This window comes from Hemitrygon akajei, chromosome 27, assembly GCF_048418815.1.
Source record: "Hemitrygon akajei chromosome 27, sHemAka1.3, whole genome shotgun sequence".
NCBI classification, from domain to species: domain Eukaryota; kingdom Metazoa; phylum Chordata; class Chondrichthyes; order Myliobatiformes; family Dasyatidae; genus Hemitrygon; species Hemitrygon akajei.
In genome coordinates, this window is record NC_133150.1 from 13,193,892 (window position 1) to 13,219,295 (window position 25,404).

General features: G+C 39.5%; 1 protein-coding gene across 6 annotated transcripts in view; it reads right to left on the minus strand.

Annotated features, from left to right (window-relative positions):
* The window catches only part of LOC140717133 (synaptotagmin-B), a 610,226-nt gene that overhangs the window by 24,679 nt on the left and 560,143 nt on the right, over positions 1-25,404 (minus strand). For all 6 annotated transcript variants that reach the window (XM_073030387.1, XM_073030384.1, XM_073030386.1 and 3 more), the window contains one exon: positions 15,565-15,698. In XM_073030387.1, the coding sequence (XP_072886488.1) occupies positions 15,565-15,698 (134 nt within the window). The remainder of the gene's footprint in view (positions 1-15,564; positions 15,699-25,404) is intronic.

Below are 25,404 nucleotides of genomic sequence, written 5' to 3' on the forward strand. Positions count from 1 at the left end.
GTTACTCCTTTCACTATATAGTCTTGAATTGTTGGGAAGCAGAATGAGAATACTTGGCTCATTGATAAAATGCTGGCTCCTAGAAGATCAACTGCACCAGACACATCCTCCCAAAAGCTCGAAAGTTATTCTCTATTACAGAACTATACACTTCCCCTTTTGAAAGAACCGATTGATTCTGTTTCAATGTTCCTGCAGAGAGTGAATTCTTGATCATAGACCTCCTCTGAATAAAACATAATCTCTGCACTCTCTCTTACACATTTTAAATCTGTGTCCCAGATCACGCTGCCATCCAAATGTTTGCCATGAGAATTGAGGTTAGAAATCAAGTGACATCCAATTAAATGTGTAATAATGATTTCCTTTGTAAAAGTTGACCATGATATTTTGTCCCACTCACACCGTGGCATTGGATCAGTATGTAAGAATATTTAATTTGTACTCGTCTATATTGCAACCTCTGAAATACTAGTGTTCATAAGGACATCAGTCACGCAGGGAATCCTGGAACATTAAGTAATGAATAATCCACCTCACAGTATAATGAGCCTGCAACAGCTGGATGTTCCTGCCTTGAAATTCAGAAATATATTTTGGGGATTTTATAAAGAGATTTTCCACATATCTAACTGTAACAAGGCAGGCAGCTCATTTATAATTCTAATATTATTTTCTATATGCCCAGTCAAACACAGTTAGTTGTCACAGATGGATAAAATGTTGTTTAAGTGAAACAGATCGTGGACTAGTTCTGTAGGGCAAACCGTGGACCTCTTACTGTCCTGACACATGGACAGTATCAATGCTTCAGAGACCACAAAGTAATTAATTATTAACCGCATTTAGCTGCTCCTGCTACGTGAATTGCTTTCAGCTATCTTCTGTGTGGACATGTTTTACTTAAAATCACATTGATCTGTACCTACTGCCAACCTTATATTGTACGTGAGAGCTCTCTAAAGCTAACAGCATATTACCATGCACAAACCAACATTTTTCCTGTGGCTAGCTAGTATTTTAAAATTATTTTCTGATTTGGAAAGCAGTGATGACAATAGTGCATAGTCTATATGTGACTTCTGTGAATAACATTACTTAGGAGTTCATGAATAAACGTTGTTGACAGGAAGGGCTTATATTAAAACCGATCACTGGTCTAAAGAAGAGTGCAATTAGAGCACATCTGAAGGATAACTTGCAAAATCCATTTTGAGTAATTGTCTCAAACCTGTTTACCTTCCATTATTTTCTTTAAGTCAAATATGAATGTAAAAACAGAAAAAGGATGAATTAATTGAAATGAGGAAATATTCAGCAGGCCAGGCAGTATCTGTGGAGGATGTAGCAAAGATTCAGTTTGATGATCTTTCATCACAGCTGCAAATGGTTTGTGAGCGTGATGGGTTTAAAGTAGGTGGGGGCAATGAAGATTTGGAGAAGAGGAAGGTGAAGAGCAGAATGACAAAATGCCACATTGGGTTGAAAGTCCAGAAACGTTAAATGTCAAATTGGGTAATGTGCAAGAGGGGAACTTTAAGTGGCATAAGAAAGAAAAAAAATGGGTCAGGGAAGATACAAAACAATTCTGAAATGCTGTCAATGTATGTTATTTCTCTACATTTACACACGTTATTTTACAAACATTTCACTATTTGGGTCCAGTGTAAAAAAATGTAGAGGAAGAGTTGCTGCCATTTTAGGTCTACGGGATCTGAGGAATGTGATGAAGCCATTGCAGGAACAATGGACATTGCTGCAGATTAGACAGTGAGTGCTTTGGGGGGTGAGGCTCTCCTTGTCACTTACTCTAGGCTGCGTGATCCCAATGAATGGTTCTCAATACCATTCTCAATTCGCTTTCTCCATTTTGCACAATAATGACCTAGAGATTCCAATGAGCCGGTAATGATTGTTCACTTTTTCAATCCAGTAATCCCCTGCCATGATAAACTTCAGAACAGAGAGTTTCTCTTCACAGACCTGACATTGGTCATGTTTAAAACTTGGCCTGATGATCTTTGATATTAAATTTGTTGGCGCATATAGGAGATTGGTGGGTAAAATCAAAGCTCATGGCATTGGAGGGAAGACATTGACATGAATAGAAAACTGGTTGGCAGATAGAAAGCAAAGGGTAGCGGTGAATGGGTGTTTCTCGGAATGGCAGGTGGTGACTAGTGGGGTGCCACAGGGCTCGGTATTGGGACCACAGCTGTTTACCATTTATGTCAACGATTTAGATGAGGGCATTGAGAATAACATCAGCAAGTTTGCTGATGATACTAAGCTGGGTGGCAGTGTGACATGTGATGAGGATGTTAGGGAATTCAGGGTGACTTGGATAGGCTGAGTGAGTGGGCAGATACTTGGCAGATGACGTTTAATGTGAATAAGTGTGAGGTTATCCACTTTGGGAGTAAGAACAGGAAGGCAGATTATTATCTGAATGGTGTAAAGTTAGGTAAGGGAGAAATACAAAGAGATCTAGGAGTCCTTGTTCATCAGTCACTGAAGGTGAATGAGCAAGTGCAGCAGGCAGTGAAGAAGGCTAATGGAATGTTGGCCTTTATTACAAAGGGAATTGAGTACAAGAGCAAGGAAATCCTCTTGCATTTGTACAGAGCCCTGGTGAGACCACACCTGGAGTACTGTGTACAGTTTTGGTCTCCAGGGTTAAGGAAGGACATCCTGGCTGTAGAGGAAGTGCAGCGTAGATTCACAAGGTTAATTCCTGGGATGTCTGGACTGTCTTACGCAGAGAGGTTAGAGAGACTGGGCTTGTATACGCTGGAATTAAGGAGATTGAGAGGGGATCTGATTGAAACATATAAGATTATTAAGGGATAGGACAAGATAGAGGCAGGAAATATGTTTCAGATGCTGGGAGAGTCCAGTACCAGAGGGCATGGTTTGAGAATAAGGGGTAAGTCATTTAGGACAGAGTTAAGGAAAAACTTCTTCTCCCAGAGAGTTGTGGGGGTCTGGAATGCACTGCCTCAGAAGGTAGTGGAGGCCAATTCTCTGGATGCTTTCAAGAAGGAGCTAGATAGGTATCTTATGGATAGGGGAATCAAGGGATATAGGGACAAGGCAGGAACCGGGTATTGATAGTAGATGATCATCCATGATCTCAAAATGGCGGTGCAGGCTCAAAGGGCTGAATGGTCTACTTCTGCACCTATTGTCTATTGTCTATATGTTAAGATAAGCCACAAAAGGGGTGGCAAGGTAGTGCAATGGTTAGGGTAACACTATTACATCGCCAGTGACCTGGGTTCAATTCCTGCTGCTGTTTGTAAGGAGTTTGTACATTCTCCTTATGACTGCATGGGTTTCCCTTGGGTGCTCTGGTTTCTCCCACTTTCTGAAGACGTACAGGTTAGTTGGTTAATTACTCACATGGATGTATTTGGGTGGCATGGGCCTGTTGGACCAGAAGAGCCTGTTACATGCTGTTTCTCTAAAAAACGAAAACCAATCGTTAAGGTGTAATGAGCGCTAAGCCTGGTTGGACATTTGTCTGTGTGAATCTTGAATGGCTTTGGTGTAGAATTACGATAATTATGTAGTATATGTCAGCTGCACTTTAGAATGTATGGTGTCACTTGCAATAAGATTTATATTTATCATTTATGAATTTGGTAGAAGAAAAACATGAGTATTGATATATTCCTGAATCACTTTGTCATACTTGGATCGGCCTGACATTATGTGCACAAATGGAAATAAATTTAGTTCTGATTTCAATGTGATTGAACATCTATTTATCAGTTAGACAGGCAAGACCAAAAGACCATCAGATATAGGAGCAGAATTAGGCCATATGGCCCAACGAGTCTGCTCCACCATTTCATCATGTCTGATCCAATTTTCCACTCAGCCCCAATTTCCTGCCTTTTCCCCATATCCCTTCATGTCCTGACCAATCAAGAATCTATCAAGTTCTGCCTTAAATATACATAAAGATTTGGCCTCCACAGCTGCATGTGGCAAATAATTCCACAGATTCACTACTCTCTGGCTAAAGAAGTTCCTTCTCATCTCTACTCTAAAACAATGCCCCTCTATTCTGAGGCTGTGTCCTCTGGTCTTAGACTCTTTCACCATAGGTAACATCCTCTCCACATCCACTCTATCAAGGCCTTTCACCATTCAATAGGTTTCAATGAGATCACCCTCGTTCTTCTGAATATTAGTGAGTATAGGCCCAGAGCTATCAAACACTCTTCATATGACAAACCTATCAATCCTGGAATCATTTTTGTCACCATCCTTTGACCCCCTCCAGTTTCAGCACATCCTTTGTAAGATAAGGGGCCCAAAACTGTTCACAATACTCCGAGTGAGGCCTCACCTGTGCTTTATAAAGTCTCAAAATTACATCCTTACTTTTATATTCTAATCCTTTTGAAATGAATGCTAACATTGCATTTGCCTTCCTCATCACAGTCTCAACCTGCAAATTAATCTTTAGGGAATCCTGCACAAGGACTCCCAAGTCCCTTTGCACCTCAGTTTTTTGTATTTTCTCTCTGTTTAGAAAATAGTCAACACTTTGATTACTTCTACTAAACTGCATGACCGTACACTTTCTGACAATGTATTCCATCTGCCATTTCTTTGCCCATTATCTTAATCTGTTTATCCTGCTGTAGTCTATCTACTTCCTCAAAATGACCTGTACTCCAGCTATCTTCGTATCATCCCAAACTTTGCATAAAGCTATCAATTCCATTATCCAAATCATTGACAAATAACATAAAAATAATTGGTCCCAAAACAGACTTCTGTGGAACACCACTAGTCACTGGCAGCCAACCAGAAAAGGCTCCCTTTATTCCCATTCTTTGCCTCCTGCCAATCAGCCACTGCTTTATCCATGCCAGAATCTTTATTGTAATACCATGGTCTCATAGCTTGTTAAGCAGCCTCATGTGTGGCACCTTGTCAAAGGCCTTCTGAAAATCCAAGAACACAACATCAACTGGTTCTCCTTTGTCTATCCTGCTTCTTACTTCTTAAAAGAATTCCAAAAGATTTGTCAGGTAAGAATTTCTCCTGAGGAAACCATGCTGACTATGACCTATTTTATCATGCGCTTCCAAATACCCTGAGATCTTATCCTTCATAATTGACTCCAACATCTTCCTGACTACTGAAGTCAGACTAACTGGACTATAGTTTCCTTTCTTCTGCCTCTCTCCTTTCTTGAAGAATGGAATGATATCTGAAATTTTCCAGTCTTCTGGAACCATTCCAAAATCTAGTGATTCTTGAAAGATCATTACTAATTCCTCCATGATCTCTTCAGACACCTCTTTCAGAACCCTTGGGTGTATACCATCTGGTCCAGGTGGCTATCTACTTTTAGAGCTTTCAGTTTTCTAAGAACCTTCTCTCTGGTAATGGTAACTTCACACACTTCATGTTCCTGACACCTGGAACTTGCACCAATATTGATAGTGCCTTCCACAGTGAAGACTGATGTGAGATACTTATTCAGTTCATCCTTGTTCCCCATTACTATCTCTCCAAAATCATTTTCTAGCAGTCCAATTTCTTTTATACTTTATGTATCTGAAGAAATTTTTGGTATCATCTTTAATATTATTGGCCAGCTTGCTTTTGAATTCCGTCTTTACCTTCTTAATGACTTTTTTAGTTGTCTACTGTTGGTTTATAAATGCTTCCCAATCTTCTAAGTTCCCACTAATTTTGCTCTATTATTTGCCCTCTCTTTGGCTAATAGTTGAATGCATTTGGAGCAAAACTTTGGGTTACGGTATTAAAAATCACTAATTACCAGTTTCTAATCCCCACTCCATCTCCCTCACCTGAAGCAGTCAGAGTGACTCTTGTCCAGGTCTCACATCAAATAACAACAAATGTAACAAAATGTTTAATTTCCCTAATTTAGTTGTTTAGAGGCACAGCACGGGCAGGTCTTTGCAGCGTTGCCCAGCAATCATCTGATTAACTCTAGCCTAATCACAGGACAATTAACAATGACCAATTAACCTACTAACTGGTACGTCTTTGGACTGTGGAAATAAACCAGAGCACCCAGAGGAAACCCACATGGTCACAGGGAGAACATGCAAACTCCTTACAGATGGCTTTGAAAATTAACTCTGAACTCCACACCCTGAGCTGTAATAACATTGTGCTAATCACTACACTAGATTGATACAAGCTTTTGGCTACGTGAATCAGAAAGTACATCAGTTGGTGCTTATGGAATTGACCACCTGAGTATTGAAAATCTGATATTTTTATGTTGAGACCTGTACCCGTGACTCCACATACTTAACACAAACATTGCCCCCTCAAACTCACTGAATGCTCGCAGGGAGTCCAGATCCATTGCTAAACAGAGGAGTGCAAATACCTTATTACAGATGCAAAAAAATTTGAAAGGAATGATCTTCAAGATTTAATGCTGTGAGAAAATATCAGAAGAACCTCAGAAAAATAAGTTCTCATTGTCAACAATTAGCATGTATCTCTTTCCTCTGACTGAGAAGTGAACCAATAAAGTGAGCCCACAATATACAGACAAAACCAAAGATAGATAAAAAGAGATTAGCTTTATTTGTCACATGTACATCGAAAGACCGAAACGTACGGTGAAACGCGTTATTTGCGTCAATGACCAACAGGATCTAAGGATGTGCTGAGGGCAGCCTGTAAATCTCGCCATGCATTTTTGCACCAACTTCACGTGGTCACAACTCTAACCCTAACCTGTACGTCTTTGGAATATGGGAGATACTTCAAAATGAAAGTAGGCTAGAGATTAAGTGTTGAAGGCCACAAGCTGCATCTACATCCACAAAAGACCCCAAGGATTTGCAAGCACTTCATTTTTTGACGACTCTGTCATCAACTTTTTTCCTCTCTTATTAGGACATTATTTTTGTGATTATTTAATGTTAAGGAATGTTTTCTGTAAGATAGAAAGTTAGATGATTCTGGGAAAGCATTGATGTTTACAAAGGTATTTGACGGAGTCCAATTTTAGTGAGTCAATCTTTACAGTGAGTATACACGATGATGTCGTTATTTAGCTGAGATTTGTCAGTATTTACAGGGCACCTAATACTGGGCATCAGTGGTTGCAGGGTGTCTAAAAGATTATATTGATTCTAATGAAGATGGTATGTAACATTGTTTATGGGAGGTTACCAAAAGTGTGTTGGCATCTGCAGGTAGGCCACTGGATTGTTTCCCACAAAACTATCTGTGACAGGTCTTATGATGCCAGCATCCCAGCTCCGAACCTCTGAAGTTTCCTGTCTATACTTTCCAACCATTCACTTTCTTATCCTCCTCCTTTAAACTCACATCTCACCAAGCTTTTTCTTAATACCTTTTCTCATATTCGGGATTTTGATGTGTCAATTCTTCTAACTTAGAATTTCAAAGCACTTCAGAAGATTTATATTTTAAATGCACTGAATGATGAAATGCATTATTGCAGATTGAGAGGTAAAGGCTTCTTATTTATTAAGCACCAATGAATGTTAATTTACAGATCCAGAATGGGAACAATCCCTTCCGTCCCAACAAGCCTGTGTCGGCCAATTACACCCCAAGAGACCAATTAACCCACTAACTCGTATGTCTTTGGAGAATGTGGGAGGAAACCAGAGCACCTGGAGGATAAAGGGAGAACATACAAACTCCTTGCAGGCAGCGCCTTGAATTGAACCCTGGTAGCTGGTGCGGTAAAGTGATGTGCTAACCATTACATGACGGTGCCACCTATTAGTCATTAACAAGTTAATAATTTAGTAATGCTACCTCATGCTCTGCATACTTAGTGTGAACACTGATTAAATTTCAAACCGCACATGTAACGTTATTGGACGAGAACTTGTGTGAAATAAAAATAAGAGCATTAAATTGAACTGTGGGTTCAGTAACATTCAATCTTTGATTCATAAGTATGAATATCCACAATTCATTCATGTAAGAAACTTGTAGGAATACATAATTTAAAATTTAGTTCAGGTTCATTTAGATTCAATTTAGATTCATTATGTGAATCCAAATTAATAATGTAAATTTATTGTAATTATGCAAATACTATAAGGAAATTATACCAGAACTATAATATAAAACTTTTTATATTGGGTAATCTTTGCTAGATACTTGCAGACATGTGTTACTCTTAGCAGATGAATTTTCTTCCCCTAATATTCTGACATTGCAAAATGCATTCCATTTACTTAATACTGAATGCCGTGGACCATTTGCCCCTTTGAGAGGAAGTTAACAACACAACTCTTAAGGTAAGAGTTGGCAGTGAAATAGAACACCAAAATAATGCGTTCTCCAAAGATGGCTCTCAGAATTTGGATGAACTTCAAAGGGAGTACAATATGAAGTGAGCTAATTGGAAAAAATATAGCTTGTGAAATATTAGGATTGATTTGCTAATGCTGAATCTAAATCTCTTACATTTTTTAATTGATTGATTTAATAAAAGTGATTCATCAAGATATACTGATATTTCACCATGGGCAAGAAGTTTAGAGCCCTTCCACTGTAAGAATTGAAGGAGGCTTGGTACTCCTCGACTGTGCTTACAGAAATTCAATTAGACAATCACAATTTGGTACTTTGTAAGATAAAATTTTATCAAAACTGATTGCTGAATTTGACAGGGTGCTCAGTGCATCAACAGTGCACTTCAATGTTTTTGTTCGGGTTTCTCGGTTCTTGTGAAATTAATTCAAATGGAGGTTGGAGCGACATCAAATGGGGAAAACCATTCCTTTTAATACAATTTGCAAGAAACTGTAGTACGCTACTGAGTCCAAGGCATCTATCTTCATCCAGGTCTTTATGTGTCTTTCTTAAAGACCATTCTATCCTAATTGTTTTTCCCTGAACAAAAACAGCAGTAGCTCCTCAGCTTTATTCCACTCCTCATTGGTCATCACCCAGAGTGATCCTTCAACAACCATCTCAAACCCTTTTTATTTCCATCTTCTGATTATCTCTATTCCTGCATCCCACCAATGAAACTCTCCTCTCTCCAAACTAATCCAAATACCACCAATCTCCACAAGAACTTACTTCTTCATGAGCTATTCCCTGTGCTGGGCGGATTTCATGGAATAAGGGTCTTTTCACTGTTTTCCACTGGTGAATCCGTTTAGCAACTGAGCCTTGTCCATGGAAGAATATCATTGCTAGAGTGGGAAGGGCTTGAACAAAATACCTGTCTGTCTGCCTGCCATGTACTGGCACTAGAATGTTCTTCATATGGTCGTGCTAATTGTTCAACCAGTTTTTAATCCGTCATTTTTAACCTTGGTTTCAATCCAGCTGCCATTGTGATGCTTTATTTTACCCAAATGGTTAATAAAATTCGGTTGTTTAATCTCACGTTTTGTGTGTTTCTTTTGACCTGTCACTTCCAAAGAGTTTTTTTTTAAAGATTAGCTTTACTTGTCGCATGTACACCAAAGCACACAGTGAAATGCGTCAACTCGAATCAGCGAGGATCGTGCTGGGCAGCAGGCAAGGGTTGTCACCTTTCTGCTGCCAACATCGCACACCCACACATTAATTTGGACTGCGGGAGGAAACCGGAACACGCGGAGGACAGTAGTCCGTAACACCTTACAGACGGCGGTCTGTAAACCCAATTGGTGATCGCTGGTGCTGTAAAGTGGTAGTGTGCTGCCTCCAATTCACTTTGCCTGTTCGGCTGTGTGATGATGCCTGTTTTCATTGACCCACCTGAATCAGGGTACTCTGCCACTGCTAATCCACTGGCCCAAGATTCTCAAAGTACTCTCTTATTATGGAAGGCTCAAGGCAAATGATAGTGAAGATTTTTGAGATGGAATTGGAATTATATAGGGAATTCTCATGGGCTCTACCACAATAACATCTGCAAGAATCCAAGAACTCTTAAACCAAGTGAATACTATGTTCTGGTCTAAAGCAAAGCAATTCAACGCATGGTTCTTCTGTCATGAGTATTCACAATAATTTAATTACATTCCATACCCACGTGATTTCTTTTCTCACTTGGCTTCACAGGAAGTGAGGAGCTGTCCTTGGTTTGTAATAGGGTATATGCCCCTTGATTATTGATATCCTAGGAATTGTATCAATAATTCCTAGGATTAATTTTTGAAAATGTCATCATTTGTCTCCAAAAGTGACTTTGGTACAATGATGTTGTTAGAGATGGCAAGGTTGAAAAGAATAGTGCAATAGTTCGGCAAACAGAAATGCACAAAGTACGTTTGTTGTAAAATGGAGGGGAGTTACATAGGAGCACTGACTGGGGACTGTGAGACTTCATCACATTCTACCCTAGAGGTCACACAGACAGAACAAACTATCTGGCAGCGCCAGTCGAGCGGCTCTAAAGAATCTACCCCGCGTCTACCGGGAACGGTGGAGGGTATGGGGTCTGGCTTCATCCGGGCAGAGTGCTCTGGCTGCTGGGGGTGGGGGGGGGGGCTCTGGTCCTGATCTGATTATGGTGGGTGTCAGGAGGGCGCAGGGTTGTGGTGGGGTTCCGGCTGCACCGTTGTGCGCGTTGGACCCAGGCCTCGGGACACCACGCGGGAGAGGGTCCCACATGACGTGAGCCGTCTCACAGGGATGCCTAACCTGCCATTCTGTGACACTCCAAAGCATTTCTTGTACGAGCTGCTCCTCCACACCTTTCACTTCCTTACCTCCATTTGCCAACCACACTCTCCTTGGCGGTCTGCTTTACCATCCGGCAGCGGAGGAGGTCCCCAGTGGAAGTCCCTTTACACAGGGGTGCTTCCCCCGTACATTGGGGGCCTGGGTGGAAGGTTTTGCATCAGGCAGTACCATACAACAGATTCCTGAGCACGGTTGCTGACACCCCGCCCAGCCGTCCGTTCTGTGGGCGGGAGAAGTCGGCGCTTACAGAAGGTGAGAGGTTGCAGCCGCTCTTTGAGCTTCTCAGCGTGCTACTGCTGAGCTTGTGGTTACTCTTTAGTCCTGCACCCCTCACGTACGGGCACCCAGTTCGGGAGGGGCTGGGCATGAGGAGGATCTGCTGGTGGGCTTGGTCCTGGGCCTGGTCAAGATGGCCACTCACGGGTCTAGGTGCAGGGTGCTGCCCCGGCCTACTGCCTGCCCCTTTTCTGAGGATATGCCCGTGCCCGGCTGTCCTTCGAAAGGGAGCACGCGGTCGCAGTGGGCACTTTGGGGGGTTTCAGTGAGCGGTGGTTCCCCCGTGCTAGTGACTGTTTATAGACAGTAGTAACCATATTTCAATTTGAGTATACCTACTGTCTTGTAAATACTGATTGTCTGTACCTTTGTGTGTATGTGTTGTAAGTATAGTTCTGTAAAAAAAACAAACTAACTATGCCTCCCTCAACAAAACTGAAGCATTTTCAACTGGATATGCAAGGTCTCTGCAGTGCAATTGGTCTTGCTGAGGTGCAATGAACAGGTAAAAAAGCAAGAGAAATTCTGCAGATGCTGGAAATCCAAGCAACACATGCAAAATGCTGGAGGAACTCAGTAGGCCAGGCAGCATCTATGGAAAAGAGTACAGTCAATGCTTCTGGCTGAGACCCTTTGTCAGGACTGTTCGGCATATGTCTGGGAGAGACCCGAGAGCTGTCTGCAAGTTGTCTACGTGACAGCAAAAACATCCCCTTATTTTTGTAAAACGCCTGTTTGGCAATTTTTAATGTTACTGATTTGTAATAAACTGGGCAAGGAGTTTATACATAATTATCCCTTTTGTTCTCTGGACTTGGTTGTCATACATCTTCAGTGACTGTCTCCCCATCGGTGATGTATAAACATAAATAACATTTAAATCGGGGGTCCCAACCCTTTTTATATCATGGACAATGGCCACTAATCAAAGGGTCCATGGACCCCAGGTTAGGAACCCTTGATTTAGAGTTTGGATTTTGGATTTGTACCAGTTCAGTTGAAAATCATCAACTTGCAGCATTAAATCTGCCTTTCTCCCGTTTCTGATGTTGCCTGGCTTTGCTGAGTCTTTCCAGTTTTATTCCAGATTTCCTGCATCAGCAGAATGTTGCATCTCAGAGTTCCAGAATTCATTTTCCTTTCTTGCTCTATTTGCATTCCACCCTTTCTATTTACATTTCCTTCAAACAAAAGAGCAACAAAGAATCAACGTTCACTACCCATTCAGAGCTGGGACCAGATCACTTTAGTCACTTATTCTCTTGTGAACACCATCCTATCACAGACTTTCCCCTTGTCCTCTCCATTTTTCTACCATCTGGTCAACTTAAATGTTTTTGCTCCACGGATACCGCCAGAATAGCTGAGTATTTCTACTATATTCTTGTTCAATTTCAGGTTCCTAGCATCCGCAGTTCTTTGCTTTTCACCAAATCAATCTGCTCTTCAGCTGTGAGAGTTTGAATCACGTACACCAGGCAGTGATCAGCAAGTTTGCCTCCCCGAGCTGTTTACATTCTGGGAGAATGCAACTGAATTATTGGGACATCAGACACTCTAATGCCTGGATTAGAAGTGCTACCAAATGGCCCAGAGAAGGAATAAATCAGTGAGCCTTCACAGAATGAAGAGAATTCCTGTAATGTATTGCCTGCTTGGAGAGCTGGTCTGTGTGGGTGGATATGAGTGCTGATCTCTGGGACTACTGCCTGCTTAAAATGTTTATTTAACCATCTGCTGCAAAATTACATGACAACAAACATCCTGATTTAATGAGAGCAATTAATTAATAGATTTAACATTTTGCTAACTACATCTGGTAGTAAAATCACGTCAAACTCAGACTTGAAGTTTCCATCAGTTAGGGAGAATGTGGAATATCAGAAGACCACACTTCAGCAGAAAATCTTTGTGCTGCGATAATGAAACTGTGGCCTAGAAATTCATTAGCTTCTTACTCGAAGCGTTGAAGCAGCTAGAGTACACTTCTCACACAGTTGCTCTAAAGATGAGATTTCCAGTCCTGGTCTTGTTGCTTCTGTTTAACTGGGGAGTCATCTCAATGGTGTGAAAGGGTTCAGGAGAGTCTTCGTAAACTTTAGATTTTCAGTATTTAAGTTTATCAAGTTTTATTAGTTTTTTTTAAAAAAAAATTCTGAGCAGTATGAAAATCTAACTATTTTGACAGCATGGACAGCTAGCTGGTCAGGGAAGGAGGCTTAGCTAGCCGTTAGCTCTCTGTGGCTGAAGCTATTTTTTGGCCACCCACCTCCCCCATACCTAGTAGACCCTCCATTGATCAGGGTCACAAGCCAGGGTAGTACGATATGGAGAGAAAGCTGTTGCCCACGCAGCAGATTCCCTCATGCAGCTGATGAATCCAAAGGAATGGCAGAGACTGATACAGGTTGGCACCAGTGGCTTCGCAGAAGCTGCCAGTCAGCATTGAACTCAATATGGGACTGCCTTAGGGACTCCAGCTCCGGATATTTCCTTGGGGTTTACTCCGGAAGCCTTCCCCATGAGTGGGTACTGCTGCAAGGCATTAGAGGTGGTTTGAGATCAAAGTTTTCTTCTCCTAGATGATCTACCAACCACAGTTAACGAGCCCCACCTGCCCAAAGTGACTGGTTTTAAGGCACCTGTAACCTGCCTTTGCCCCATCTCCTGTCAGTAGGAACTGTTTCACCCGGTTTAGTAGCTAGGACACTCACAAAGGCCTCGGAACTGGACTTGGTTGTCAGAGGCAATTTGAGATGCACACCATTGGGAGCATTTAATAGATAGTGGGAGCTTATACCCACTGTCATTCATGGCTATAACAACCTTGCTGATTTCAATAGAGGAGGATAGTAGCATGATGTTAACTTTTGTCTTTCAAAGACTTTGGGTGCAGATTGTTTCTCAGCTCATCTGCTGGCATAGTGGAACTTGCTTGTCAAAGGCAATCCTGGGATTGGGGCATTGCTGGACAAGCTTTTCACTGTATCTCAGTACATGTGACATCCATTGCCATCATCAACTATATGAGAAAATGCTGATTAACCTGAGTTAACTCGGAGGGAAATCAAATTAGCTACGTATGACGATATGCGACTGGTCTTACATATAGGTCATACTGTAGGGCGGAGTATTACTTTCTTCCTAATGGACCTCAGTGAATCAGTTGTGTTTAATAATGATCTACAAATTTGTTTCTCTTCTTTATTAAGATCAGCTTTGCTAATCAACTAAACATTTTTTGTGAGATTTGAACTCACATTCTTTGGACTGTTGGATATAAATCTTTCTACTGGCATGGACAACAGCATCTCACAATATTGATATGGATTACCTCACACTTCAGAATTCACACCAACCTGATTTAAGAAGTGCTTCTCTATTTCTGGGTAATCTATGTGGTCAACCTCTTTTCTAATGATAATTATAAGATCTGTCAACGAGGCATTGCAACATTGGAATTGATGTAGACCTTCAACCCCATATCTTCAGCACTTCCTTCCACTAATCTCTGCAGCAACTGGTTCGATTCTCGACCCCGCAATTATCTCGTCATGATCTTGCACTTTATTGTTTACCTGGACTGAATTATCTCTGTAGCCATTATACTTCATTATACTGTTCATTCTGTTATTGTTCTGCCTCAACGTATTGTGTAATGATTTGATCTGTATGAACAGTATGCAAGACACTTCTTACTGTATCTCAGTACATATGACAATAATAATTAAATTCTTGTCTGTGATTTCTGCTTCTATCTCAGTTCGTTCCTGTTTTCCGAGGGCATTACCCTTGCTCTCCCTTACAACTCCCCAAGCCTTTTTCGTGGTTATATGAGATAGAGAGGGAGAGGGAGATCTTTGAACAATTTCATGTACAAGGCTTCACTCTCAATTAAAATTCCTTCTGTGTGCATGCTTTTTGAATACAAATTCTTTCACAGATTCGCAATTATTTCAGAACATGGAACATAGATCATTACAGCACAGTACAGGTGCTTCAGCCCACGATGTTGTGCTGACCTTTTAACCTATTGAAAATCAATCTAATCCTTTCCTTCTACATTGAACTCAATTTTTAACAATCATCCATGTACCTATCTAAGAGCTTCTTAAATGCCCCTAATGTAGGTGCCTCTATCACCACCCCTGGCATGCACTTACCACTCTCTGTAAAAAAACTTACCTCTGATATCCCCTCTATGCTTTTCTCTAATCACCTTAAAGTTATGCCCTCTCATATTATCCATTTCCACCCTGGGAAAAATGTTTCTGACTATCCTCTCGATCTATACCTCTTATCAACATGTTATTTTAAGGATGTTGGTCTCAAGAAAAGAAACTTTCAATGACTGATTGCTGATAAGGGGTAATAACTTGAAGCAAAATAGACAAGAGAACTGTATTAATAAATATTTTATAATTATCCTAACATCCAGAGCCAAGATGAAATAACATGCAAAGTAACTACATCTCCACAAATTTATCAAGATTAGACAAATGCTTTCACTGCATCTTTAACCCATGAATTACACTTTTTTTTTGTTTTGATGACCGAGTAATTGTCTTTTACTCCATTGTTTAAGAAGCTAAATATTTGTACCTGTATCTGTTCGAATGGAATTTCAAAGCTGAACGACTCATTGTAGTACGGATTCAGTGTGTTTTTCTTGACTGTGGTTTTCTTCTTCTTGAGTCGTTTTCCGTTCTGCAGGAGATGTATCTTTACGTAAGGATCTAAAAAAAAAATAAGATTGCCATTCCTTAGTAATCTATTTGAAATAAAGAAAGATTAGTCTTTAAAACCTTGAGGCACATGATGGTGTACTCGACTGGATGCATCCTTGTGTTTCCCATTCCTTTATACTTTAGCCAATTCAGATGACAAATTGACTGAAGCTGCCCATGTGCTGGTTGAAAGGTTCTAGAGATCATGTCACCTTGTGCTGCTGTTGTGTGCCATCTGCTTTGAATTCAGAATTAGCATTGACGAAATTTCACTAAGTGAATTTTACAGTGTGTGATGAATAAATTTTGGAATACAGAGATAGGAGTGTAGCAAGCAACCAGAATACAACTCAGAAAATTATGAGTGCACAGGCCTAATTTTATATCAAATTATTTTGTTTTTATGATGACTGGTCTGTGTGAAGCTAACTTGTTCCTGTCTTTGAAATTTTATGGAAGGAGATTCAATAGCAGCTACCAATGGGAACCATAGTAATGGAATCATGGAAATGGACCTTTTGGTCCACCTTATCCAATGCCAACTGCGATGCTGATCCATGCTAATCGCATTTGCCTGCCTTAGACCCAGATTCCTCATACATACCTTTCCTATCAAAGTAGCTGTCCAGATGCATTTTAAACTAGATGTACAGAATGTGTGTAAGGGAGGACTTGGAGAACTATGAGGAAAGGACAGGTGTCTGGGACTACTCAGAGAGCCAGCTTTGCCCTCCCTCTGTTCTACTGTGCAACAGATCTATGTACTTAATCGCTTCACAACTGACCAGCTCATGTGCTTACTGATTTTACAGGCATTAATATGAATGGTTTCAATATATTGAATCTTATTCACAATGCATTCCATCCTTAGTTCCTTCCAATACTGATTTTTTAAAACACAATATCTGTGGACATTGAGCTACTGAAGTGCCCGTGGCTGTGATCATCCTGTGCTCAGTCTGCTGGGTTTTTGTTTTGCATCTGAGAAGGATAATTTCATCCTCTGGCTCACTAATCCCAAAGCAATCTACCTTATTGATCAGCTCAAGTTCTTTCAATCATCAGCAGGCAGTTTAGAATAATAGGCAGTTGTGGGGATTAAACAGACAGCTATCTGGCTCTGAAGTAACTGCTATAAAGCAAACATGGCATGAGTCACTGAGGAGTGCAGTGCAGGAGAAAATATAGTTCTCCAGCAAACTGCTGCTTTGCAAATTTATTTTCCCTTGGTATCCCTGGAATCACAAACTTCTGAGAATGAGAACAAGTATTAAGTAGAACACTACATATGGTAGCATATGCACAAACCTGATATTGTGGTATAATCCTACTTCTGGAACTTCATTATGTTACAATATTGAAGGAATTTCAACACAAGCTCTGGTGTTTAGCATCAGTGGATGGATTGGTAACGTAATAGATTACAGTACAATCACTCTTATGTAGCTGTAACCTCTATTAGCGAATAGCTTGTTAATCTAATACGATAGAAAAAAAAGCAAGACTCTCACAATCCATATCATGGAAGAAAACCTCCACCTACACTAGATTTTGCTGTTCCTCTGAGTGTAGTATACCTTCGGCTGGTGAAACTCCTGCCGCACTGCTTCATCAGCCCGACACAAATGCTGCCCCTGTGGAGTTTGCAGGTTCTCCCTATGACGGTGTGGGTTTCTTTCAGGTACACAGGTTTCCCCCCAAATTACAAAGGTCTGATGGTTCAGAGATTAATCAATCACTGTAAATTGCTCATAGTTTTAAAAGTGAGTGGTGGAATCAAGGGGGAATTGATCAGATTATTGCAAATGGATGGTTAACAGTAGACGTGGACCAGGTGGATCAGACGGTTTGCTTCCATGCTCTATGAGTCATGACGTATCTAAGAATTCAGCGACAGCGCTTCAGTCTTCACCCACCAGGGTTGTCTGGTTCTTGCCCTTGTCTTTCTGACAAAATGTGTTTGCTACTAACAAGCCATAGAATTGTGCATTGTACTGAGCTGTCATAACTAATGCTGATCTCAATAAAAATAGAGTAGACCCTGAAGGAAATACATTGAGAATACCTGTATATCGAACAGCTCAGTATTGATGGGGCTCTGTCAACACTTACCCCCTGCCCCTGAATAGCAGGCAACATAATCAGGACCCCTCCCATCCCTATCATTCTTTCTACTTTCCCCTTTCAACTGAGAAGAAGACACAAAGCCTTGAGAACATGTGCCACCAGTTTCAAGGACAGCTTTTAAAATCACCATATTAGATTAATTAATGGCCTTCTTATACACTAAAGTTGAACTTTTAAGCTCTCAATTTACCTTGGCATGCCTCCTGCAATTAATTTGTCTACCTGCAGTTTCTCTGTAACCGTAACACTAGATTCTGCATTCAGTTTTTCCTTTAAGTACAACCTCGATGTACTTGTGCACAGATTGGTCTACTTGTATGGCATGTGAACAAAAGATTTTCACTGTGTTATGATGCATGTGACAATAACAGGCCAATTATCAATTACACCCATTCAGATTGGACAAACAATAACTAGAAAAGATCACAAAACATTTTCCCAGATCACTAACTTCTAATCTCAAAATACTTGCTTTTTTCTCAATTTTGAATTTTATTTTGGTTTTACATTTAATGTGGAAGAAAACTGAAGGAAAATCAAGAAACTAAAAAAAATAGAAAAATCTCATTCATTTTGAAGGAAACTAAGATTTTCCCCTGTTGTATTATTGCGCTTTCAAATTCTTATTTTCCTAGATCTATAATCTATTCAAGTTTGATGGATAGAATGCATATTCTGTAAGCTTAATATATTCGAAATTAACTACAGTTTTCTTCTCCCTACACCGTAAAACTGTATTTTTGAACTTAGTGCTGGAACAGATTTACTTCAGTCTGTTCTGATAAAGGCTCATTGACCCGAACTGCAAACTTTTATTTCTGTCTTCAGTACTCTCTGACTCACTGAAACGTCCAGTATTTCCATACTTACTTCAGATTTCCAGTCTTCCCAATGTTTTACTATTTAAAAATATGAACAATTCTGAAGGGTAAGTACTGAAGGATTAAAGCACCAAGCATGTCCCTGCTTGGGCACCAGAAACTGACCCTGCAGTTACGTTAAAATCCCATTTATATGTTTCCTCCAAGTACCACCTATACTGCTGGGCAAGTCTGTGATTGGCCTTTGGACTAAGCTGATAAATATATAGACCAAGATCATTAATCAAGATGCTAAAAGACATAATTTCTCATAAACAATTGTGAATATGGCAAGGGCAAATGTTGCTCACTTCAAAATTCAGAGGAAATTTGGTACAATTTGATAATAATATGAAGCACTCATTTTAATTTCAATTTTAATTCTGAAGCCGAATTCACATTTTGTGAATAATTTATGTGCAAAGTATTCTGTGTATTTGGACTCCCCCCTCTTTGGACTCCCCCCTCTTGGATGGTTCCCACCAACCATCACTTTACTATGTAATGTGCGCGGCTCGACCAGATGATATTTTCCATTAGGTAATGAATACACACTTTGATCACATGTTTACACACATCACACTTTACATACATGTTGTAAAAACAGCATGCAACCTCTTGATAGCAGTAAGTGTGGTCTGACAACAAACTGTTTTGTTTGACCTTCAGTCATCGCAAACACAACTTTGAAACTGTTAAACATTTTGTTAGCTAATAGACCAACATTTTCTTTAAGTAGCATCACACTAGCTGGTGGAAATCGTGGGCTTGCTATGTTGGTGCTGGAATGTGGGGTGACCCTTGCAGGCTGCCCTCAGCATGTCCCTGGGTGTGTTGGTTGTTAATGCAAATGAAACATTTCACTGTCTGTTTTGATGTACATGTGATAAATAAGCTTGATTCTTGAATCTTGAAAGTGGACTGTAGAATATCTTGTGATACAGAAATGTGCTGCCTATGCAGTCAGTCAAAGCCTTCTGCATTAAACTTCAAAACTTATCCCTCACATATGATTGCGGACTTGAGTATGAAGCAAAGCCTGTGTTTTGTTGATAGGTTTAGCATTGAAGTATAGACAGTGTGCTGACTGAGTTCCAATGATTTGTTGTCCTGAAGGCTGCTTATTTGCACCATTTACAATAGTGATTAAGTGGCTGCATTTATAATTGTGTTCTCCCAACCAAAAAAAAATCATCTTATCCTCAGCCAATTCTTTGCCATCTCTTTCAGATGAGTAGTGAATTGTAAACTATGGATGCATGACCAGCTGTAGCAAGGACTTTCAGACTGTGAACATACAAAGAGTGGTCATTAATAAGGCAAATGAATAGCGTTAATTCTGGCAAACTCCAATATGATGCAGCTTCAATCAAACAATATGCAGATATACACAATCCTTTGATGTCTTGCTGCTAAGACAGGAACAGTAACAGAGACTAATTTCTCACAATATGCTAATGTGCTGTCTTTCATTTAGCTGAAATTGTCAGAATTAATCTGCAAAACTCAGTGTCTACATTATTTGTTTTTCCTCTATCACTGTCAGATATTTCTGGTAAATTATGTTTGTTTTGTATCTTTATATGTTGGCTGGCTACTTGGAATTATACTCACCAAAGCTAAAGAATAGCCCATGAATTTCTTTATGGGCGCTCTAAGTTGATAGTGCTTACAGTCAATTTGCACTTGTCACTACAGTCATCAATTAGAGACATGTCTCCAACTTTCTGGAATGCATTGAGACAGTTTCTTAATGGATCACTAATGTTTGAAATTTACCTGTAAGTACTTGATTGGTATGTCACAGACAGTTCCTACAACTGGAATAAGATCTCAAGTGTGAATGTTAAATATGTCTCCTTTCTGTTTTGTGTGGGACCATTTAAGAACATAACAAGTTGAAGCAGGACAATCTGCTCCCGTGACTGCTCTATCATTTAATACATCTCATGTCTGGCCGAATTAAATTCTGTTTGCCATTTCACCAACCATATTTGAAAATGATCTATATCCCAATCTACTGTTTGGTGCATTATCCACAACAATGCCAGTCTTTGTATTGACTGCAGATAGACTTATTAAAAAAACATATTTACATTCAAATCAAGGTCATTTATATATATCACAACAGCAGAGGTCCCAGTAGAGATCCTTGTGGAACACCACTAGTCATGAACCTCCAGTCAAATTAAGTCCCATTGACCACCTCCCTCTGTCTTCTATGGGAAAGCCAATCCGAATCCATTCTATTGTTTCCATGATTGTCCCTATTTTACTTTATGAATAAAGGAACAATATTATCTACTCACCAGTGCTCCAGAATCTTACCTGTGGCTATAAAGGACACAAGGATCTTGGTCAAGGCGCCCACAATCTTATCCCTTGCTTCTCTTGATCACCTGAGGTGTATCCCATCAGGCCCTGGAACTCATCTCCCTTAATGTTCTTTGAGAGACCCAACACTGTCTTTTTTTTTAAATCACAAAATGCCCAAGCATACTGCTGTGCTCTATAAGGAGTTCACTGCCCTCCATATCCTTCTCTTTGGTGAATACTGATGCAAAGTTCTCACTTAAGACTTCACCTACATCCCCTGCCTGTCAGCTCATATCTTGCTCTCATCATTTTTTATCCTATTGCCAATGTCTTTTTATCACCCATCCTGACCTTCCTAATTCCCTTCTTTTCTAGTTCCATTTCAACTGTTTATTTTGAGTGTTGTCTGCCTGTTTAAAACTGAAATTCATTTTCAGTTGTTGGAATCAGAAACAAAAGCTGAAGTATTGGAAGAAGAACGATCACTATCCCCAAGTATTGACTGATTCCCCTTTCCATTGATGCTGCTTGAATGGCTTTTTGAGTTCTTCCAGGTATTTCTTTTTCTGTTTAAACCTGCATGTTGGCTTTGACACAACCAGATAGCTAGAGAGGAATAGGATCTATATGCTTGAAGAAGTCAGTCTGTTTACCATCTTCTTTCTTTTCCTGGTACAAATGGGTGTTAGGCAGGTGAAATTCACCCTCATGAGAGTGAGGAAGAGAATACGCCACTCATTTGCAATTTCAACGGAACCTTTGTTTGCATACATGTTTGATTTACTTAAAATATTTATATTCCCTTTGTCTTAGAGATACTTTTTAAAGTACTTCTCAGCTATTTTAATCAAACTATTTGAAAGAATCAATCAGAAAATGATGGTCAAAGAAGACTAATTATAAAATATAAGTCCTTCCAGGTTTTTGTTTCTAGTTCAGTGTTGACTATACTCAAATCAACACACTCAAATCCAGATAATGTAATATAGGGTACACTGGCTCTTGTTTTATTTCACTACTAATAAAACAAGATTACAATTGTGGTAGCAAAATCATAACTTCATAAGAAAACTTCCTTTAAGGAATTTCCAATTTATCCCACTTTATTTGCGAATGCCCAGCATTAGGGAAAGCTGGAAAGAAATTATGCTCATTAACTTACCTTTCTGTATCTTTCAGTCATAAAGCAGTAATGTTATAACTTTAGTATTTCCAAGCTGCCAGGAAATGATATCTGAAAAAAATTCAGCTGTAGGGTAATTTTTTTTTCAATCCTTTCTGTGAACAGAGGTTAGCTACTGGGGAATTCCCTAATACTGGCACTAGAAGCAAAGCAAAAAGTTTGACTGCAGGACTGTTTCATTGCAAATGTGTGCAGTATAATTATTTTATTAGCTCTGCTTTGCACAGGGAGCAAGGCTGAGGAAAGCAATTAAGCATGATTAAATAAGCAATGTTTTGAAATACGGAGGAAAATAGAAAAAAACTACTTTGAAAAGTAAAACCAAAAATATTTGGAACTTAATTGATCAGAAAATTATGGAGTATTGGTAAGATGTATTAATACATCATTATGAGCCCAGTTTTTGATTTTTTTTAACAGAGATCGTTATATTGCTATTTATCTTTAATATGAATGGTAACTATCGATTTATAATTTGAAAGCTCCAGGAAACACCAGATGATAACGTCAAACTGGATTTAATCATTCTCTTTGCTGAATTACCACTGCCATTAACATGAAATATTGCCCAATAGCAAGTATCCAGAATGGAGTGAGAGCAGCTCTGATAAAAGACAAAGATTTCTTCCCAGAAATCTAGGGATAGCACAATGATAATGTGGGAATAGAAGCATGTTTTAAAAGATCACGTTAAAGTCACCGAGTAATTTTTAGCATATCCATTATAATGCTAGCATATTTTAAACTTCTATGACTTCTTTGGAAATGCTACTTTATTGTCGAGACTTTTGGAAGCCAATATTAAATTATTTATTTTTCCATCTTATCATTTTAATGCTCAGACCTAGCTCTCTTTACCCACAAGTTTCCAACATTATCTTGCAGTCCAGATAATTTTTCAATAATAACCATAAAATCCTGCAATATCTGTACCTGTAGGTGAAATGCCATCAAGTTTTGAAAATACTAGCAAATTACATGAAACACTGATTAAGATTTAAAAATTTTAAGCAGAGGCTTATTATTTCTTTAGAGTATCCTCCATCCTGGATGCTTAATTAGAAGAATCACTGGGATTCAAGATAGTTTAATGTCATATCCTGTACACAAGTGTAACAGAGAATGACATAATTGTTGCTCTGGATATGATGCAGCACAAAGATAATGAACATAATAATAATAAAAATACAATAAATATAAATACATAAAATAGCTTATATACATAGCTTGATTCTATGCTCATAAATTGACACTAGGCTGTATACAAGGTGTCTGACAAGAAATGGTAAAGTAGTGGTGGAGTTAGTGGGTGGAGGTGTTGATCAGCCTTACTGCTTGGGGAAAGTAACTGTTATTGAGTCGTGTGATTCTTGCGTGGATAGAGCGTAGCCTCCTCCCTGATGAGAGTGGGACAAACAGTTCATGAGCAGGGTGGGTGAAATTCTTCATGATGTTACTGGCCCTTTTCCAACACCTTTCTGTATATATGGTATGTCCTTGATGATGGGTTGGCTGGTGCCGGTGATGTGTTGTCTGATAGAATCCTAAAAGTTGAGAAGGGGTTTGCCAGGACAGATAGAAATTCTGCATCTAATAAAATGGCCACAGAGTGCATGGTCTTCTGCAGCTGTAGCTCATCCACTTCAAGGTTCGACACGTTGTCCTTTCAGAGATGCTCCTCTGCACACCACTGTTGTAATGCGTAGTTACTTGAGTTACTGTCACATTCCTGTCAGCTTGAACCAGTCTGGCCATTCTCCTCTGACCTCTCTCATTAACAAGGCATTTTTACCCACAAAATGATTGCTCAAGGGATTTTTTTTCTCCTTTTCATACCAATCTCTATAAACTCTAGAGACTGTTGTGATCTCAGGAGATCAGCAGTTTCTGAGATACTCAAACCACCCCATCTGGCACCAGCAATCATTTCACGGAGAAAGTCACTTAGATCACTTTTCTTCCCCATTCAAATATTTGGTCAGAACAAAACTAAACTTCTTAACCAAGTCTGCATGCTTTTATGCATTGAGTTGCTGCCACATGATTGACTGATTAGATATTTGCATTAATTAGCAGGTGTACCTAATAAAGTGGCCACTGAATGTGTACTTAAGTACTAATAAATCCAGTAAAGGTCTGAAGAGAAATCTCTTCATTTAGAGAACGTTGAGAAAATGGGATTCACTATGCCATGGAGGGTTTGAGTTTGAGAACCAACCCCAATCCTAACATTATGATTCATGAAGTCTGAAAGAGCATTTAGGGGAATTTGGGAATATTTCAAATGGGATCTATTCACCATAGCCTGATAATTACTTAAAATGGCTTTACTTTCACCACTTACTTTTTTGAATTGATTTTCCCAAGTAGTTTGTGAGTATTTGCTTCTTATTTCTCATCTATGTGTACCCCTTCTCCCATATCATTTGTAAAAGAAATATTATAGTCTTCATGCACTCAAATGGCATCTAGTTTTACCTCACCAGATTTTATAGGTTCAGAACCATACAAGTAATGGTAAACTGATCCATTTCTTTTATCTTCCTCACATCCCATCTACTCAACATCAGTCTACCTTACACCTCCTACTCAGCAAGAACAACTTTAGAGTCACAGAGTCATAGAGAAATATAACAAGGAAACATGTCCTTTGGTTCACCAAGTCAAAGACCATCAAACACACAGTTACACTTGTCCTACGTTAATCCCATTCTTTTACTCTTCTCACATTCTCAGAGTCTCCCCTCAGATCTGACCACTCACCTACACACTAAGGCAATTTACAGAGGCCGGGTAACCTACCAACCAGCACAATTTTGGGATGTTTGTCTTACAGGGAGAACATGTAGTCTCCACACATGTGGGTCAGCAAAAAAACCCATGTCAGAAGTCTCAGTTGTCTCTAGGCCATCAAGTCTGGGATGAATAGTAATTTCTTCCAGTTAAGAATTGGGAAGCCTTAAGCTGTTGTCTTGTAGAATATTTATATCTTTAGATACATCCACCTTTACACCAAACTCCTTGCATAACAAATTTATAAAACTGAAATAGTGATGTGAAGGTCTAAGCGATCTCCATAAATTTATGTAGAATTGTGCGTAATTACAAACTGGAAGCAAATCCACACTGGTATTTATCTTTAGCACATCGTGTGGTGATAATTTCATGTGTCAATCCAGTTCCAACATCTGTATTTTCCATCCACATACTTTCTTTTAATCTTCTACAA